General features: G+C 44.9%; 1 protein-coding gene across 1 annotated transcript; it reads left to right on the top strand.

Annotated features, from left to right (window-relative positions):
• The first annotated feature begins 7854 nt into the window (after positions 1-7854).
• Positions 7855-19626, top strand: LOC135510284 (pre-mRNA-splicing factor 38B-like). Its single transcript, XM_064931097.1, is given in 8 exon segments — positions 7855-11706; positions 12964-13032; positions 13505-13656; positions 14242-14302; positions 18127-18362; positions 18493-18998; positions 19001-19067; positions 19069-19626. Coding segments are annotated over 8 exon segments (1434 nt in total). The 5' UTR covers positions 7855-11481; the 3' UTR covers positions 19187-19626.
• The last annotated feature ends 527 nt before the right edge of the window (positions 19627-20153 follow it).

Below are 20153 nucleotides of genomic sequence, written 5' to 3'. Positions count from 1 at the left end.
GAAGATGGAGTCAAGTACAGCTTCACTCAAGGGAAGATGGAGTACAGCTTCAGTCAAGATGGAGTACAGCTTCACTCAAGGGAAGATGGAGTCAAGTACAGCTTCACTCAAGGGAAGATGGAGTCAAGTACAGCTTCACTCAAGGGAAGATGGAGTCAGTCAAGTACAGCTTCACTCAAGGATGGAGATGGGGTCAAGTACAGCTTCACTCAAGGGAAGATGGAGTCAAGTACAGCTTCACTCAAGGGAAGATGGAGTCAGTCAAGTACAGCTTCACTCAAGGGAAGATGGAGTCAAGTACAGCTTCACTCAAGGGAAGATGGAGTCAAGTACAGCTTCACTCAAGGGAAGATGGAGTCAGTCAAGTACAGCTTCACTCAAGGGAAGATGGAGTCAAGTACAGCTTCACTCAAGGGAAGATGGAGTCAGTCAAGTACAGCTTCACTCAAGGGAAGATGGTCAAGTACAGTCAAGGGAAGATGGAGTACAGCTTCACTCAAGGGAAGATGGAGTCAGTCAAGTAGTCAAGTACAGCTTCACTCAAGGGAAGATGGAGTCAGTCAAGTACAGCTTCACTCAAGGTGAGATGGGGTCAAGTACAGCTTCACTCAAGGGAAGATGGAGTCAGTCAAGTACAGCTTCACTCAAGGGAAGATGGAGTCAGTCAAGTACAGCTTCACTCAAGGGAAGATGGAGTCAAGTACAGCTTCACTCAAGGGAAGATGGAGTCAAGTACAGCTTCACTCAAGGGAAGATGGAGTCAGTCAAGTACAGCTTCACTCAAGGTGAGATGGGGTCAAGTACAGCTTCACTCAAGGGAAAGATGCTTCACTCAAGGGAAGATGGAGTCAGTCAAGTACAGCTTCACTCAAGGGAAGATGGAGTCAAGTACAGCTTCACTCAAGGGAAGATGGAGTCAAGTACAGCTTCACTCAAGGGAAGATGGAGTCAGTCAAGGGAAGTACAGCTTCACTCAAGGTGAGATGGGGTCAAGTACAGCTTCACTCAAGGGAAGATGGAGTCAAGTACAGCTTCACTCAAGGGAAGATGGAGTCAGTCAAGTACAGCTTCACTCAAGGGAAGATGGAGTCAAGTACAGCTTCACTCAAGGGAAGATGGAGTCAAGTACAGCTTCACTCAAGGGAAGATGGAGTCAAGGGAAGATCAAGTCAAGTACAGCTTCACTCAAGGGAAGATGGAGTCAGTACAGCTTCACTCAAGGGAAGATGGAGTCAGTCAAGTACAGCTTCACTCAAGGGAAGATGGAGTCAGTCAAGTACAGCTTCACTCAAGGGAAGATGGAGTCAAGTACAGCTTCACTCAAGGGAAGATGGAGTCAGTCAAGTACAGCTTCACTCAAGGGAAGATGGAGTCAGTCAAGTACAGCTTCACTCAAGGGAAGATGGAGTCAGTCAAGTACAGCTTCACTCAAGGGAAGAGGGAAGATGGAAGAGTCAAGTACAGCTTCACTCAAGGGAAGATGGAGTCAGTCAAGTACAGCTTCACTCAAGGGAAGATGGAGTCAGTCAAGTACAGCTTCACTCAAGGGAAGATGGAGTCAGTCAAGTACAGCTTCACTCAAGGGAAGATGGAGTCAGTCAAGTACAGCTTCACTCAAGGGAAGATGGAGTCAGTACAGCTTCACTCAAGGGAAGATGGAGTCAGCTTCACTCAAGGGAAGATGGAAGTACAGCTTCACTCAAGGGAAGATGGAGTCAAGTACAGCTTCACTCAAGGGAAGATGGAGTCAGTCAAGTACAGCTTCACTCAAGGGAAGATGGAGTCAAGGGAAGAGTCAAGTACAGCTTCACTCAAGGGAAGATGGAGTCAGTCAAGTACAGCTTCACTCAAGGGAAGATGGAGCTTCACTCAAGGGAAGATGGAGTCAGTCAAGTACAGCTTCACTCAAGGGAAGATGGAGTCAAGTACAGCTTCACTCAAGGGAAGATGGAGTCAGTCAAGTACAGCTTCACTCAAGGGAAGATGGAGTCAAGTACAGCTTCACTCAAGGGAAGATGGAGTCAGTCAAGTACAGCTTCACTCAAGGGAAGATGGAGTCAAGGGAAGATGGAGTCAAGTACAGCTTCACTCAAGGGAAGATGGAGTCAAGTACAGCTTCACTCAAGGGAAGATGGAGTCAGTCAAGTACAGCTTCACTCAAGGGAAGATGGAGTCAAGGGAAGATGGAGTCAGTCAAGTACAGCTTCACTCAAGGTGAGATGGGGTCAAGTACAGCTTCACTCAAGGGAAGATGGAGTCAGTCAAGTACAGCTTCACTCAAGGGAAGATGGAGTCAAGTACAGCTTCACTCAAGGGAAGATGGAGTCAGTCAAGTACAGCTTCACTCAAGGGAAGATGGAGTCAGTCAAGTACAGCTTCACTCAAGGGAAGATGGAGTCAAGTACAGCTTCACTCAAGGGAAGATGGAGTCAAGTACAGCTTCACTCAAGGGAAGATGGAGTCAAGTACAGCTTCACTCAAGGGAAGATGGAGTCAGTCAAGTACAGCTTCACTCAAGGTGAAGATGGGGTCAAGTACAGCTTCACTCAAGGGAAGATGGAGTCAAGTACAGCTTCACTCAAGGGAAATGGATGTCAAGTACAGCTTCACTCAAGGGAAGATGGAGTCAGTCAAGTACAGCTTCACTCAAGGGAAGATGGAGTCAAGTACAGCTTCACTCAAGGGAAGATGGAGTCAAGTACAGCTTCACTCAAGGGAAGATGGAGTCAGTCAAGTACAGCTTCACTCAAGGTGAGATGGGGTCAAGTACAGCTTCACTCAAGGGAAGATGGAGTCAAGTACAGCTTCACTCAAGGGAAGATGGAGTCAGTCAAGTACAGCTTCACTCAAGGGAAGATGGAGTCAAGTACAGCTTCACTCAAGGGAAGATGGAGTCAAGTACAGCTTCACTCAAGGGAAGATGGAGTCAGTCAAGTAGTACAGCTTCACTCAAGGGAAGATGGAGTCAAGTACAGCTTCACTCAAGGGAAGATGGAGTCAAGTACAGCTTCACTCAAGGGAAGATGGAGTCAGTCAAGTACAGCTTCACTCAAGGGAAGATGGAGTCAAGTACAGCTTCACTCAAGGGAAGATGGAGTCAAGTACAGCTTCACTCAAGGGAAGATGGAGTCAAGGTGAGATGGGGTCAAGTACAGCTTCACTCAAGGGAAGATGGAGTCAAGTACAGCTTCACTCAAGGGAAGATGGAGTCAGTCAAGTACAGCTTCACTCAAGGGAAGATGGAGTCAAGTACAGCTTCACTCAAGGGAAGATGGAGTCAAGTACAGCTTCACTCAAGGGAAGATGGAGTCAAGGGAAGAGTCAAGTACAGCTTCACTCAAGGGAAGATGGAGTCAGTCAAGTACAGCTTCACTCAAGGGAAGATGGAGTCAGTCAAGTACAGCTTCACTCAAGGGAAGATGGAGTCAAGTACAGCTTCACTCAAGGGAAGATGGAGTCAGTCAAGTACAGCTTCACTCAAGGATGGAGATGGGGTACAGCTTCACTCAAGGGAAGATGGAGTCAGTCAAGTACAGCTTCACTCAAGGGAAGATGGAGTCAAGTACAGCTTCACTCAAGGGAAGATGAGTCAAGTACAGCTTCACTCAAGGGAAGATGGAGTCAGTCAAGTACAGCTTCACTCAAGGGAAGATGGAGTCAAGTACAGCTTCACTCAAGGGAAGATGGAGTCAGTCAAGTACAGCTTCACTCAAGGTCAAGGGAAGATGGGGTCAAGTACAGCTTCACTCAAGGGAAGATGGAGTCAGTCAAGTACAGCTTCACTCAAGGGAAGATGGAGTCAGTCAAGTACAGCTTCACTCAAGGGAAGATGGAGTCAGTCAAGTACAGCTTCACTCAAGGGAAGAGGGAAGATGGAGTCAAGTACAGCTTCACTCAAGGGAAGATGGAGTCAGTCAAGTACAGCTTCACTCAAGGGAAGATGGAGTCAAGTACAGCTTCACTCAAGGGAAGATGGTCAAGTACAGTCAAGTACAGCTTCACTCAAGGGAAGATGGAGTCAGTCAAGTACAGCTTCACTCAAGGGAAGATGGAGTCAAGTACAGCTTCACTCAAGGGAAGATGGAGTCAAGTACAGCTTCACTCAAGGGAAGATGGAGTCAGTCAAGTACAGCTTCACTCAAGGGAAGATGGAGTCAAGTACAGCTTCACTCAAGGGAAGATGGAGAGTCAAGTACAGCTTCACTCAAGGGAAGATGGAGTCAGTCAAGTACAGCTTCACTCAAGGTGAGATGGGAGTCAAGTACAGCTTCACTCAAGGGAAGATGGAGTCAAGGGAAGATGGAGTCAAGTACAGCTTCACTCAAGGGAAGATGGAGTCAAGTACAGCTTCACTCAAGGGAAGATGGAGTCAGTCAAGTACAGCTTCACTCAAGGGAAGATGGAGTCAAGTACAGCTTCACTCAAGGGAAGATGGAGTCAGTCAAGTACAGCTTCACTCAAGGGAAGATGGAGTCAGTCAAGTACAGCTTCACTCAAGGGAAGATGGAGAGTCAAGTACAGCTTCACTCAAGGGAAGATGGAGTCAGTCAAGGGAAGATGGACAGCTTCACTTCAAGGGAAGATGGAGTCAAGTACAGCTTCACTCAAGGGAAGGGAAGATGGTCAGTCAAGTACAGCTTCACTCAAGGGAAGATGGAGTCAAGTACAGTCAAGTACAGCTTCACTCAAGGGAAGATGGAGTCAGTCAAGTACAGCTTCACTCAAGGGAAGATGGTACAGTCAAGGGAAGATGGAGTCAAGTACAGCTTCACTCAAGGGAAGATGGAGTCAAGTACAGCTTCACTCAAGGAAGAGGGAAGATGGAAGATGGAGTCAAGTACAGCTTCACTCAAGGGAAGATGGAGTCAGTCAAGTACAGCTTCACTCAAGGGAAGATGGAGTCAAGTACAGCTTCACTCAAGGGAAGATGGAGTCAAGTACAGCTTCACTCAAGGGAAGATGGAGTCAAGTACAGCTTCACTCAAGGGAAGATGGAGTCAGTCAAGTACAGCTTCACTCAAGTACAGCTTCACTCAAGGGAAGATGGATGGAGTCAGTCAAGTACAGCTTCACTCAAGGGAAGATGGAGTCAAGTACAGCTTCACTCAAGGGAAGATGGAGTCAGTCAAGTACAGCTTCACTCAAGGGAAGATGGAGTCAGTCAAGTACAGCTTCACTCAAGGTGAAGATGGGGTCAGTTTCACTCAAGGTGAGATGGGGTCAGAGTACAGCTTCACTCAAGGGAAGATGGGAGTCAAGTACAGCTTCACTCAAGGGAAGATGGAGTCAGTCAAGTACAGCTTCACTCAAGGGAAGATGGAGTCAGTCAAGTACAGCTTCACTCAAGGGAAGATGGAGTCAAGTACAGCTTCACTCAAGGGAAGATGGAGTCAGTCAAGTACAGCTTCACTCAAGGGAAGATGGAGTCAAGTACAGCTTCACTCAAGGGAAGATGGAGTCAGTCAAGTACAGCTTCACTCAAGTACAGGAAGGGAAGATGGGACAGATCAAGGGGAGTCAGTCAAGTACAGCTTCACTCAAGGGAAGATGGAGTCAGTCAAGTACAGCTTCACTCAAGGGAAGATGGAGTCAGTCAAGTACAGCGATCAAACCAAGATGTTAAGAGTCCTGCCAACCATCAACTATCTGCAAGGCCAAACATGACATTTCTATAAATGTTTGTCTTGTTCAGTGCTTTGTTGAAATACTGTTTGTGGAGTTTGTTATATATCCATGATGTAAGTTTTATGTCATTCAACTTCACATTCAGACTAGTTCTTGTGATTGATTGTGTATGTTGATACTCTGCATTTGTCGGTTTTTACTGGTATGAATAAATTAGTGAAAGAATGCTCTTCAAATCAAATGTTATTGGTCACACACATGGTTAGCAGATGTTAATGGTCACATACACATGGTTAGATGTTAATGCGAGTGTAGCGAAATGCTTGTGCTTCTAGTTCTGACAATGCAGTAATATCTGACAAGTAATCTAACAAATTCACAACAACTACCTTATACACACAAATGTAAAGGGATGAATAAGAATAGGTACATATATATACAGTGGGGTAAAAAAGTATTTAGTCAGCCACCACTTGTGCAAGTTCTCCCACTTAAAAAGATGAGAGGCCTATAATTTTCATCATAGGTACACTTCAACTATGACAGACAAAATGAGAAGGAAAAATCCAGAAAATCACATTGTAGGATTTTTTATATATTTATTTGCATATTATGGTTGAAAATAAGTATTTGGTCAATAACAAAAGTTTATCTCAATACTTTGTTATATACCCTTTGTTGGCAATGACAGAGGTCAAACGTTTTCTGTAAGTCTTCACAGGGTTTTCACACACTGTTGCTGGTATTTTGGCCCATTCCTCCACGCAGATCTCCTCTAGAGCAGTGATGTTTTGGGGCTGTTGTTGGGCAGCACGGACTTTCAACTCCTTCCAAAGATTTCTATGGGGTTGAGATCTGGAGACTGGCTAGGCCACTCCAGGACCTTGAAATGCTTCTTACGAAGCCACTCCTTCGTTGCCCGGGCGGTGTGTTTGGGATCATTGTTATGCTGAAAGACCCAGCCACGTTTCATCTTCAATGCCCTTGCTGGTGGAAGGAGGTTTTCACTCAAAATCTCACGATACATGGCTCCATTCATTCTTTCCTTTACACGGATCAGTCGTCCTGGTCCCTTTGCAGAAAAACAGCCCCAAAACATGTTTCCACCCCCATGTTTCACAGTAGGTATGGTGTTCTTTGGATGCAACTCAGCATTCTTTGTCCTCCAAACACGACGAGTTGAGTTTTTCCCAAAAAGTTATATTTTGGTTTCATCTGACCATATGACATTCTCCCAATCTTCTTCTGGATCATCCAAATTCTCTCAAGCAAACTTCAGACGGGCCTGGACATGTACTGGCTTAAGCAGGGGGACACATCTGGCACTGCAGGATTTGAGTCCCTGGCGGCGTAGTGTGTTACTGATGGTAGGCTTTGTTACTTTGGTCCCAGCTCTCTGCAGGTCATTCACTAGGTCCCCCCGTGTGGTTCTGGGATTTTTGCTCACCGCTTGTGATCATTTTGACCCCACGGGGTGAAATCTTGCGTGGTTATCAGTGGTCTTGTATGTCTTCCATTTCCTAATAATTGCTCCCACAGTTGATTTCTTCAAAACAAGCTGCTTACCTGTTGCAGATTCAGTCTTCCCAGCCTGGTGCAGGTCTACAATTTTGTTTCTGGTGTCCTTTGACAGCTCTTTGGTCTTGGCAATAGTGGAGTTTGGAGTGTGACTGTGAGGTTGTGGACAGGTGTCTTTTATACTGATAACAAGTTCAAACAGGTGCCATTAATACAGGTAACGAGTGGAGGACAGAGGAGCCTCTTAAAGAAGAAGTTACAGGTCTGTGAGAACCAGATATCTTGCTTGTTTGTAGGTGACCAACTACTTATTTTCCACCATAATTGGCAAATAAATTCATTAAAAATCCTACAATGTGATTTTCTGGATTTTTTTCTAATTTCATCTGTCATAGTTGAAGTGTACCTATGATGAAAATTACAGCACCTCCTATCTTTTTAAGTGGGAGAACTTGCACAATTGGTGGCTGACTAAATACTTTTTCCCCCATTGTATGTCTATGTTAGTGATTGCTGTTTAACAGTATGATGGCCTTGAGATAGAAGCTGTTTTTCAGTCTCTCGGTCCCAGCTTTGATCCACCTGTACTGACCTCGTCTTCTGGATAGTAGTGGAGTGAACAGGCAGTGGATCGGGTGGTTGTTGTCCTTGATCTTTTTGACCTTCCTGTGACATTGGGCGCTGTAGGTGTCCTGGAGGGCAGGTCGTTTGCCCCGGTGATGCATTGTGCAGACCGTGTTACCCTCTGGAGAGTCTTGCAGTTGAGGGCGGTGCAGTTACCGTACCAGGCCGTGATACAGACAGACAAGATGCTCTCGATTGTGTATCTGTAAAAATTTGTGAGTGTTTTAGGTGACAAGACTAATTTCTTCAGCCTCCTGACCTCACCTCCCCCCTGTAGACCGTCTCGTCGTTGTTGGTAATCAGGCCTACAACTGTAGTGTCGTCTGCAAACTTGAATATTTGAGTTGGAAGCTTGCATGTCCACGCAGTTATGGGTGAACAGGGAGTACAGGAGAGGGCTGAGAACGCATCCTTGTGGGGCCCCAGTGTTGAGGATCAGCAGGGTGGAGATTTTGTTTCCTACCTTCACCACCTGGGGGCGGCCCATCAGAAAGTCCAGGACTCAGGATGTTAAACTTTTAATGACTTTCTTGTTTGTCCAATTCATACCCTTATCGTACTGTTTGTACCTTTATTATGTTGATATCCTACTTTGTTTGTTGTTTTTACGGTTATTTCTATAGACTGATGTTGCAAGTGCAGGTCCCACATTGTTCAATGTCCTAAATGTTGGAAGATTGTTATTGGGATACAGTATAGAAATAACAAACAGACATGCTGTGTTGTTTCTTAAATAAATTGTATTGTTTTATTACTTTACAGAACAACATCTCTCGCTCAATAGATTTGGATTTTTTTCCCTATCCCCTGCTAAACTGTAGCCTACTTTTCCTTCCTGGCAGCTACAAAACCCAAATGTAGTATGTATGTTGTCATGGTGAAAACGTGTTTCTTGTTTTCGATACAATAGATATCCTAGTACTTATTTCAGTCCCATGGGATGGGAATATTGATGGATGGATGCTTCAAAAGCGGCTAGTGATATTTAAACAGTGAATCCATGCTGGCTCAGAGAGCTGTTACATAACTGCTGTCAGTAGTACTCAACACAGTGGGGGTTGAGAAAGGGCTCAGGGCTGCTCGTCACCGCCAGTCTGGCAGTCCTGGCTCTGGGTGAGATGCTTACAAAGTACCAGAGGACAGATGGCTGGCTACCGTGGCTATATACTATCACTGGCAGGGAGGGAGCGTTCCTGGAACACAGAGCTGCTACAATAGATTGTAAATGTGATGCTGATTTTTGCAGCGTGAAAAGGCCCATATATTATAGCAAGGAGGGGAGGAATGGATACATGCAGTGAAGAACTGTCTTTCAACCCACCTTTAGAATATGTGGGAGAAGGGACTTGCATGACTGGATGGTCAAAGAATACTGCATTGATTAAGGGGGAATGAACCAGCAACCCTACCTCCTGTGTAATAAGGGCCCAGACATCATGTTAGAAGCTGTAGTTTTCAGGTCTCTCCAGAGATGTTTGATTGGGTTAAAGTGGGGGTTCTGCCATGGCCACTCAAGGACATTCAGAGACTTGTCCCAAAACCACTCCTGCGTTGGCTTAGGGTCGTTGTCCTTTTGGAAGGGGTCGATGTTTTCAAATGGAGGAAGAGTAGTCGGCATAAATCAAAGATTGACAGATTACTTGTGTACATAGCTAGGACTGAAGGTATGCAAATTATGAAAGACACAGTAGCTACCCCAACATTGAACCAGTATCTGGGCCGAGGAGGAGACGATGAGAATATGACCTACTCCAGTGCTAGCCTCTCTACACTGGCTTCCTGTTAAGGCAAGTGCTGATTTAAAGGTTTTACTGCTAACCTACAAAGCATTACATGGACTTGCTCCTACCTATATTTCCGATTTGGTCCTGCTGTACATACCTACACGTACGCTACGATCACAAGACACAGGCCTCCTTATTGTCCTTACAATTTCTAAGCAAGCAGCTGGAGGCAGGACTTTCTCCTATAGAGCTCCATTTTTATGGAATAGTCTGCCTATCCATATCAGAGACGCAGACTCGGTCTCGACCTTTAAGTCTTTATTGAAGACTCATCACTTCAGAAGGTCCTATGATTGAGTGTAGTCTGGCCCAGGGGTGTGAAGGTGAATGGAAAGGCACTGGAGCGATGAACCGCCCTTGCTGTCTCTGCCTGGCCGGTTCCCCTCTCCACTGGGATTCTCTCCCTCTAACCCTATTACGGGGGCTGAGTCACTGGCTTACTGGTGCTCCTCCATGCCACCCCTAGGAGGGGTGCGTCACTTGAGTGGGTTGAGTCACTGATGTGATCTTCCTGTCTGGGTTGGCGCCCCCCTTCGGGTTTGTGCCTTGGGGGAGATCTTCGTGGGCTATACTCTGCCTTGTCTCAGGGTAGTAAGTTGGTGGTTTGAAGATATCCCTCTAGTGGTGTGGGGGCTGTGCTTTGGCAAAGTGGGTGGGGTTATATCCTGCCTGGTTGGCCCTGTCCAGCGGTATCGTCGGACGGGGCCACAGCATCTCCAGACCCCTCCTGTCTCAGCCTCCAGTATTTATGCTGCAATAGTTTGTGTCAGGGGGCTAGGGTTAGTCTGTTATATCTGGAGTATTTCTCTTGTCTTACCCGGTGTCCTGTGAATTTAAGTATGCTCCCTTTAATTATCTTTCTTTCTCTCTGAGGACCTGAGCCCTAGGACCATGCCTCAGGACAACCTGGCTTTACTCATTGCTGTCCCCAGTCCACCTGGCCGTGCTGCTGCTCCAGTTTCAACTGTTATGCCTGCGGCTATGGAACCCTGATCTGTTCACCGGACGTGCTACCTTGTCCCGGACCTTCTGTTTTCGAAGACAGCACCTGCTGTCTCTAACTGAATGATCGGCTATGAAAAGCTAACTGACATTTACTCCTGAGGTGCTGACCTGTTGCACCCTCTACATCCACATTATTGTTTTACCCTGCTGGTCATCTACGAACGTTTTGACATCTTGGCCATGTTCTGTTATAATCTCCACCCGGCACAGCCAGAAGAGGACTGACCACCCCTCAGAGGATGGTTCCTCTCTAGGTTTCTTCCTAGGTTCCTGCCTTTCTAGGGAGTTTTTCCTAGCCACCGGGCTTCTACATCTGCATTGCTTGCTGTTTGGGGTTTTCGGCTGGGTTTCTGTACAGCACTTTGTGACATCGGCGGATGTCAAAATAGCTTTATAAATACATTTGATTTATTGATGACCTATTCAATGTCTCCCCCTCTGCCCCAAACACACAGAACAGGAGAAAAACATAATGACATTTATTACTATAAGAAATTACAGTTAATTATTCAAAACGACTATCATTCCATGCTCACCAATCAGTGAATGCAGTGAGCCAAAGATATTGAATTCCTCGATACAGTTACTGTACTTTGGTACTCATTCACGAAAGTCACTCATTGGACGAACGGCGTTCGTTGCCTTTTCCGGTCTTCTCCCAGCAGCGGCAGTTACGTGCGTACCATTTTCTCCTACTGTTGTCGAAGAAACTCAGCTAGCAAGATAGATCTACAAAGTAAGGTTTTGTGGGCCATAATCTGGTGCTAGGTTATTGTAGAATATAGTTTACCGCAATTATTGACGGTTTCAAACCCTGCTTTAATGGCGTTATCGTCAGAAGCATCGATTGTGTAAGCTAGCTAGCGTTAGCAGATAGCGGCTAATTTCCCGCATTTGTGGATCGACAGCCTGGGATCCTCGCATTATGGCCAACAACACTGTAGCCGGGAATCAGCAACAAGGACAGGCTGTGAACAAGATTGGCCCTAACCCTGGAAAACATGGCAACAACTTGCCTCTCTGGGGCAACGAAAAGACTATGAACTTGAACCCTATGGTCCTCACCAACGTGCTCTCATCTCCATATTTCAAGGTTCAGCTCTATGAACTGAAAACTTACCATGAGGTGGTGGATGAAATATATTTCAAGGTAACCAGACCGATGCTGGCTAACGTTACTATGCTAGCTAAAGTTGGCTAGCTACCTTAGGTAGCGGTTTGAACGTATGGGTAAATTGCTAACTTAACTGGCTAAATGGTTCAGTAGCAGGTAGCTAGCTTTTGCTTAACGTTTTTCATATTATAATTTGGCAGTATCATCTCAAATGGTTCCTAGCGTGTTTGTTAGATAACTAACTTCGCTAGCGTGCTAGCCACCGCTAACCCGACCCTATTTTCAGTTCTGTTTACTCATTTGAGTGGGTTGCAACGTTCGCTAGCTATGTAGCTAAGTTAACTAGCTAACGTCTCTTAGGTTTTCCTGTACGGTCTGTAGCTAAGTGGACTGCTGATTATTAAATTTGTGTTGGAATTAACGTTACTGTAGCTAGTTAACCTGACTTGCGAGCCAGGTAACGTTAACTCTAGTGTTATGTTAGCCTATTAATACACGCTGACTACATTTAGCGCCTAATTAGTATTGCTGAAGAGATCTTTCCGTAGCCCCGACGCACGCTCAGTCTTGAACGTGAACAAGCATCGCTTGCAATACGGTTTTGGAAACGTAGCTATTTTTCATATCAGCGAGAAATTGTTCTAAAATGGTTAATTGGGGCGACCACCAGTGCTCATTAGCTATTCAGCATGCCCCAAACTAACCCAAAGGCCGGCGAATTTTACCGTTGAAAGGCATTGTATCCCCCGTGGACCGGTTTGTACGTTCAGGCTGCAAAGGCGTCGATTTCCGCCTTGTCGCGATTTAATGGCGAGAAGGCAGTTAAAAAAAGGGAAGTGTGTGTACTTTATGAAACACTTTTCCACCATGGCTAATGCCTAGGAATGCTAGTCCCAGATGTTGCATATCGTGTTCAGTCATTCGGGGTGCCGAAGTCTTTACCTCTGGCTGAACGCTGGGCACATCAGGAAGGAGCATTAGACGCTCTAGGATGGCAATATGCATCCGAACACCTGTGTGTAACAAAAGAAAGTCGACAGAAACGTGTTGTAATTGAAACATGCTGTCGACTGCAACTGATAAAGCCTGTTAAAAACAATGTACAGTAAGTGTATATTTAGCATTTGTGAAATGATTTTGATGTGATTGGAAAGTAAAGGGCTGCAAAGGCGTCTTCCTGATGTGCCCAGCGTTCAGCCAGAGGTAAACAACAGACTTCTGCAACCTGAATGTGATTCACTGTGCATTGATTTGTGTCATGGGGTCACCGTGTTAAAAAACATGTTTCTGTAGGTGACTCATGTTGAGCCCTGGGAGAAAGGCAGCAGGAAGACTGCTGGACAGACTGGAATGTGCGGAGGGGTAAGTTAGAAAGTACGTGCCTTTTGCCTCCCCCTCTTTCTCTGTCCTAGATGATGGGGGTAACAGTCACTCTCTGACTTCTCTGATTTAATGGCTTTTGCTGTCAATAGAATCAATGTAAGTTACATCCTGACCAGAGAAGCTATTCTCTGCCTAATTGTGTTCATAAGTGCATCACATACATTTGACATTTTTTTAAAAAATTATAGTCATTTAGCAGACGCTCTTATCCAGAGCATCTTAGTTAGGTGCACATACATGCATGCACGCAGACACACATACATACATACACGCATCAAAAGTCAGTAGTTGATAGATGACAAACTCAAGCAATACACTTAACTTAGCTGTGGAGTAGGACCGTGTTGAAAAAGGATAATTCCCCCCAAAACGTAGAGGTCCACTTCAGATACATGTTAGGAACACTGGTCCCAAAAATCGAAACGTCTAACACATGAACCTCTGTTCTCAGGTGCGTGGAGTCGGGACAGGCGGCATTGTGTCCACGGCTTTCTGCCTGTTGTATAAGCTGTTTACCCTCAAGATGACCCGCAAGCAGGTGATGGGACTGATAACTCACAACGACTCGCCCTACATCAGAGCACTTGGTTTCATGTACATAAGGTACGACTCTTTTACATTTTGGTTTATGTAAAAGGCAAATGTTTGCACAAAGGATAGAACCTATTGGACTTGTTTTTATTTGGTTGTAAATACATTTCACTCACCCTGTTCTAATGGGTTGCGACCTCTTTGTGAGATGCTCAGCAGCCATTTTGCAGTATATAGTTGCATGCCTAAATGATACCATTTTGTTCCGACATCTCTATTAATATGTTGTTAAATTAACTACATGTATTTTCCTGGAATAGAGGTGTTATATAAGATGTGTTCGCAGACAACAGTAGGTAGCCTAGCGGCTAAGAGCATTGGGCCAGTAACTGAAAAGTTTATGGTTTCGAATCCCAGAGCAGACTCGGTGAAGAAAGAAAAAATCTGCCTGTGTCCTTGAGCAAGGCTCTTAACCCTAATTGTTCCTGTAAGTCGCTCTGGATAGGAGTGTCTGCTAAAGGGAAAAAATGTCAAAACAGTATCTACCTTCAGATGGTTAATTAACATGTGCGTCAAGATGCAGGCGGAAGTCAAAGACTTCTACATGTGTTATTCAATGGGATGCTCAGTAGTGTGTTATGTGTGCGTTTCCTCCAGATACACCCAGCCCCCTGCAGACCTGGTGGACTGGTATGATGGTTTCCTGGATGATGAGGAGGTATGTCCACACGGGTAATACGTTCATGTTTCTCTACCTTTCACTAACTAGTCTGGCATGATCCAAACTGTTGGCTCTCAGTTCTCTCCTCGTTGTGATGCTCAGAGCTGATTTTTCACCTTTGCCTTCATTTGGCTTAATTGTCCCCAGTCCCCCCCCCCCGCGCAAAGTTGAGTAGTTAGGTCATTCACTCTGCTCTGCTGCCTGTTTTTGTCAGGGTAAGTATATTTGACGTAGTGTTGAACCATACAGTCAAATTCTGTTAACTAAAGGCATGCCCTTTGTGTTTGCCAAGATGCAATCAGGACTTGTTGCACAAACTCAATTAATAAAAAATCTAATTTGCACAATTTGACCTTTTACACTGAAATGTGTAACGTTGTTTCTCCCAGGCTCAGATATGTATTTATTCTAATTAACACATTTTATTTTAAAATATAACAACACGTATATTTCAACACAAATCCATTGCTTCGTTTTCTTTTCTCTCCCTCCTACTTAAAGGTGCCACACAGAATTCTTTGGGGAATTTTTGCATTGTAATTCCAGAAAATGTCCTTAATTAACATAGATGGCACTGATAATGGAATGATAGTCTTTCACAGTATTACTTACCCACCAGTGTTGTGATTGGATATTCACCTAAGCTGGTTCTAACTTTGTGGCTATGTTATCTAGTGGAAATGGCTGCCATTTCCTTGTTGCAGAAATTCTGCAGTGTTTCCTCAGTTTCAGTTTATTTGAGAAAACAAGCACTGAATAGTGTAGGTAAGCATTGTGCCATTTATATCACTGAAATATATTTTAATAACAACAAATATTGTTTTTTTCTGCTGTTTGAAGTTGGTGGTCCAAAACAAAAGTTACTTTCATTTTTGGTCCACCAGTTTCAAACAGCTGTAAAAAAAAAAAAATATATATTTTTATATTTATATATTCATTTTATATTGAAAATGCATTTCACAGTGATTTAGATGGTACAACGACTCCCTATTGTGCTTGTTTTCTCACATAAACTGAAATTGAGCAAAGAGTGTTTGGAAAAAAAATCCAGACATGAAATGACAGCCATTTCCACTAGATAACACAGCCACAAAGTCAGAACAGCTTTCCCAGTTTGATAACAGATGCCACTCCGGTGGGAGAAATCAATAGGCACTTATATAACAGACAATCACAACGCTGGTGGGTAAGTAATACTGTGAAACACTATCGTTCCGCTATTAGCACCAGATACGTTAAGTACATTTTTGGGAATTACAATGCAAAAAAATCCCATGTGTAGCACATTTTAATACAATTGAACAATTTTCTGAGGAGAACTTTGTAGTAGATGTTCAGTGCATTCGGAAAGTATTCAGACCCCTTGACTTTTTCCACATTTTGTTACGTTACAGCCTTATTCTAAAATGGATTAAATTGTTTCCCCCCCTCATCAATCAACACAACATAACACCATAATTACAAAGCAAAAACATAATTTTTATTTGTTTTTGCTCATTTGTAATATGACATTTACATAAGTATTCAGACCCTTTACTCAGTACTTTGTTGAAGAACCTTGGGTCTTCTTGGGTATGATGCTATAAGCTTGGCACACCTGTATTTGGACAGTTTCTCCCATTCTTCTCTGCAGATCATCTCAAGCTCTGTCAGGTTGAATGAGGAGCGTTGCTGCACAGCTATTTTTAGGTCTCTCCGGGGATGTTTGATCGGGTTCAAGTGCGGGCTCTGGCTGGGCCACTCAAGAACATTCATAGGACTGGCTTCGGGACAAGTCTATGTTGTCTTGGCTGTGTGCTTAGTGTCGTTGTCCTGTTGGAAGGTGAACCTTCGCCCCAGTCGTAGGTCCTGAGTGCTCTGGAGCAGGTTTTCATCAAGGATCTCTGTATTTTGCTCTGTTCATCTTTCCCTCGATCCTGACTAGTCTCCCAGTCCCACCCGCTGAAAAACATCCCCACAGCATGATGCTGCCACCACCATGCTTCACCGTAGGGATGGTGCCAGGTTTTCTCCAGACGTGACGCTTGGCATTCAGGCCAAAGACTTCAATCTTGGTTTCATCAGACCAGAGAATCTTGTTTCTCATGGTCTGAATTCTTTAGGTGCTTTTTGGCAAACTCCAAGCGGGCTGTCATGCCTTTTACTGAGGAGTGGCTTCCGTCTGGCCACTACCATAAAGGCCTGATTGGTGGAGTGTTACGGAGATGGTTGTCCTTCTGGAAGGTTCTCCCATTGCCACATGGAAACTCTGGAGCTCTGTCAGAGTGACCATCATGTTTTTGCTCACCTCCCTGACCAAGGGCCTTTTCCCTCTATATGTCAGTTTGGCTGCATGGTCAGCTCTAGGAAGAGTCTTGGTGGTTCTAAACTTCCATTTAAGAATGATGGAGGCCACTGTGTTCTTGGGGACCTTCAATGCTGCAGATTTTTTTTTGATGCCCTTTGCCAGATTTGTGCCTCAACACAATCCTGTCTCAGAGCTCTACAGACAATTCCTTCGACCTCATGGTTTGGTTTTTGCTCTGGCATGCACTGTCAACTGTGGGACCTTATATAGACAGGTGTGTGTCTTTCCAAATCATGTCCAATAAATTGAATTTACCACAGGTGGACTCCAACCAAGTTGATGAAACATCTCAAGGATGACCATTGGAAACAGGATGCAACTGAGCTCAATTTAGAGTCTCGTAGCAAAGGGCCTGAGAACTTATGTAACTAAGGTATTTCTGTATTTTATTTTTTTGTATAAAAGCCTTTGTCATTATGAGGTATTGTCTGTAGATTGATAAGGGGGGGAAGTATTTAATCCATTTTAAAGTAAGGCTGTAACGTAACAAATACTTTCCGAATGCACTGTATCCTCTCTGTGCATTCAAACCTTCAATTCAATTGGCTGGATATTGTTTGTCAGACTGTGCAACCAGGCCTACTTTCTTGTTCTGATGAAATATTTTAACCTGACATCCTCTGACATCCTACCCAACTGGCTAATTCCCATGTTCTCTTCTTTAGATGCCCCTTGTGCAGCAGGTGAATTGGATAATGTATCTCTCAGCACTGTTGGTTTGCGTGTGTGAGTGCAAAACGGCTGTTCTCTACCCATTCAGACCTGGTCTCTCTGTAGTTGCTGTGCACATACCTATCTACCTACCTACATGCCTCCACTCTGTACTTGCACTGTGGCCAGCGTCTCCCTGGACTGTCGAGAGAACTAGGAAGGAGGAAGCAAAAAACTTTCCTTAACCCTTATTTTTTTGCCTGCCTACGGATCCATCTCAATTGTCCATCTCAAGTCGCTTCCTCTCCTTGTCTCACCCCCATCTTTACTTCCTCTTTTAATGCTAGTGCAGATGGAGGAAATGATGAGGAGAGGAAGCCACTTTAGACTATTGAGATGCAACCCAGGGTGTTTTCAGTTATTTTGCTAACATATCGTTGTGTAAGAGAGCTCACAGTGTAAGTACAGACTTTTCAGGACAGCCAGACAGATTAAATGAGAGAAACCATTTTTCCATTTCCATACTATTATTTCCTATAGTCAGTATCAGGCGTTAAGTTGAACTATAAGCAAACACATGATAAGGATTGATATGTGAGCATATTAAGCTAGATGAAATCAGAGGTGAAGGTTCAGTACTTGGTCATCACAAATTATATTTGATTTCTAATTGAGTCATGGAGGCAAGTGTTAAAAAAACAAGGGACTAGGGAGATATGCTGAATAAATATGATAATGAATGCAATGTCTTTTGTAGTTCTGTTTTGCATCTGTGTGTGTTAATAACGTTTTCAATACCCCCCCCCCCCCCCTATGTTCTCAGGAGCTGGATGTGAAGGCCGGAGGCGGCTGCGTTATGACCATCGGTGAGATGGTCCGGTCGTTTCTCACCAAGCTGGAGTGGTTCTCCACACTCTTCCCACGCATCCCGGTGCCTGTGCAGAAGATGATTGACACACAGATGAAGGCAAGGCCCCGGAAGGTTCCTGAGAAGGTGGAGGAACCGGTTGAACCTGTGCCAGAGGAGGGACGGGCGACAGAAGGGCGTAGACGCTCCCGGTAGGAAATGGATAAAAGCCACTCCGAAGAGTATTCTGTATTATGTGGATCGCATCTCTGTCAATGAGAGAGGGTTTTTGCTGTTCATGAGGCTGATATTTAGGTTTGTTTCTGTTTTTCTATTGGTCAGGAGCCCCAGGAGGTCCCCCAAACGGTCGAGGAGCAGGAGCCACCACCGCGAACGAGAGCGCCACGGCCCAAGCTTCGACCGCGAGCTGGAAAGGGAACGTGACCGCCAGAGGAAGGAGAGGGAGGGTAAGGACGGGGACAGGAGAGGAGGGGAGAGGGAGAGAGGGGAGAAAGAGAGGGACAGGGGAGGAGAAAGGGAGAGGCGACGGTCCAGGAGCAGGGAACGCAAGGGAGAGCGGAAAGACAGGGAGAAAGAAAGGGAGGGGGGCGGGGAGAACGACAGAAGCAGGAGGAAAGACAGGGGCAGTGACAGAGGGAGGGAGAGGTCCAAGGACAAGAGGAGCAAGGGAGAGACTGAGGACAGGAGACACAAAGAAGAGCGGGATGAGAGGAGGGGGCACAGGGAGGAGAGGAAGGCCAAGCGCTCCAGTCGGAGCGGAAGCAGGGAAAGGAGACACAAGGAGAAGTCCAAGAAGAGAGAAGTCCAAGAAGAGAGTGGAAGCAAGAGCTGGGGGAGAAGGAGAAAACAGGAAAACGCAGCCGCAGCAAAGAGCGGAGCCGGAGCAAAGAGCGGGCCACGGCCACGAGAGCCCAGCAATGGGAAAGACCACGGGAAACACCGAGAGCGCAGGAGGAGCCAGAGCATGGATAGAGGAGAGAGGACGACACAGAGCGCTAGGGCAGAGTCCCCTTAGCTCGTCACAGCTCTTCTCTGCCTTTCTCTCTTCATTCATTTGTTTTACTTGTTCGTGTAGTCTGCCACGTATTATTAAAAAGAGAAGAAAAAAACATTAGCACGAGAATCTACCTGGACTTGTCTTTGGCCAACGTAATGTTACTTTATGTAGATCTTTCTATCTCTCTGCCTTTCTCCTCCCTTTCTAGACCAGCGTGACTTTTCAGTCGAGACAGTTGTATTAGAAATAAAAAATGCCATTTTAAGTTTCATATGGTTTTGTCTCTGGAAAGTTCCAAATTGCTTTGTACATCCGGGTCTGAGAATGTTTTAAATCCGACAGAGCAAACCTCCGGAGGTGAATTTGTACCATGCACTGAGCCGTACTGATATTGTGCTGTGTTTGGTTAAGTGCTCTGTTGCATTTTGTTTTCTAATTAAACAACTTTTACAAAAGGAGACGTTGTGTGGGGTGATTATGGTTTAGTTGAGATGTAATTCTTAAAGCTGTAATTCCTTATTCATACACAAGTACTCCTCTAAAAAGGTTTTATCTGGTACGATCTCACTCGATTACACGAGTACTCTTCAAAGCACTTCCAGATCTAGGGGATTGTATACCATGGTTATAATGGACTGCTGTAATGTCTGCTAAATGACTAAATAACGGACCACCGTAGTGTCTACTAAATGAAGAAATGGACTACCGTAGTGTCTACTAAATGACTGAATAATGGACTACTGTAGTGTCTGCTAAATGACTGAATAATGGACTACTGTAGTGTCTGCTAAATGACAATAACGGACGACCGTGGTGTCTGCTAAATGACTGAATAATGGACTACCATAGTGTCTGCTAAATGACTGAATGGACTACCGTGGTGTCTGCTAAATGACTGAATAATGGATGTAGTGTCTGCTAAATGACTGAATGGTGTCTGCTAAATGACTGAATAATGGACTACTGTAGTGTCTGCTAAATGACT

Source organism: Oncorhynchus masou, chromosome 3 (genome assembly GCF_036934945.1).
Source record: "Oncorhynchus masou masou isolate Uvic2021 chromosome 3, UVic_Omas_1.1, whole genome shotgun sequence".
Lineage (NCBI taxonomy): Eukaryota > Metazoa > Chordata > Actinopteri > Salmoniformes > Salmonidae > Oncorhynchus > Oncorhynchus masou.
This window is presented reverse-complemented; position numbering and strand designations above follow the sequence as displayed.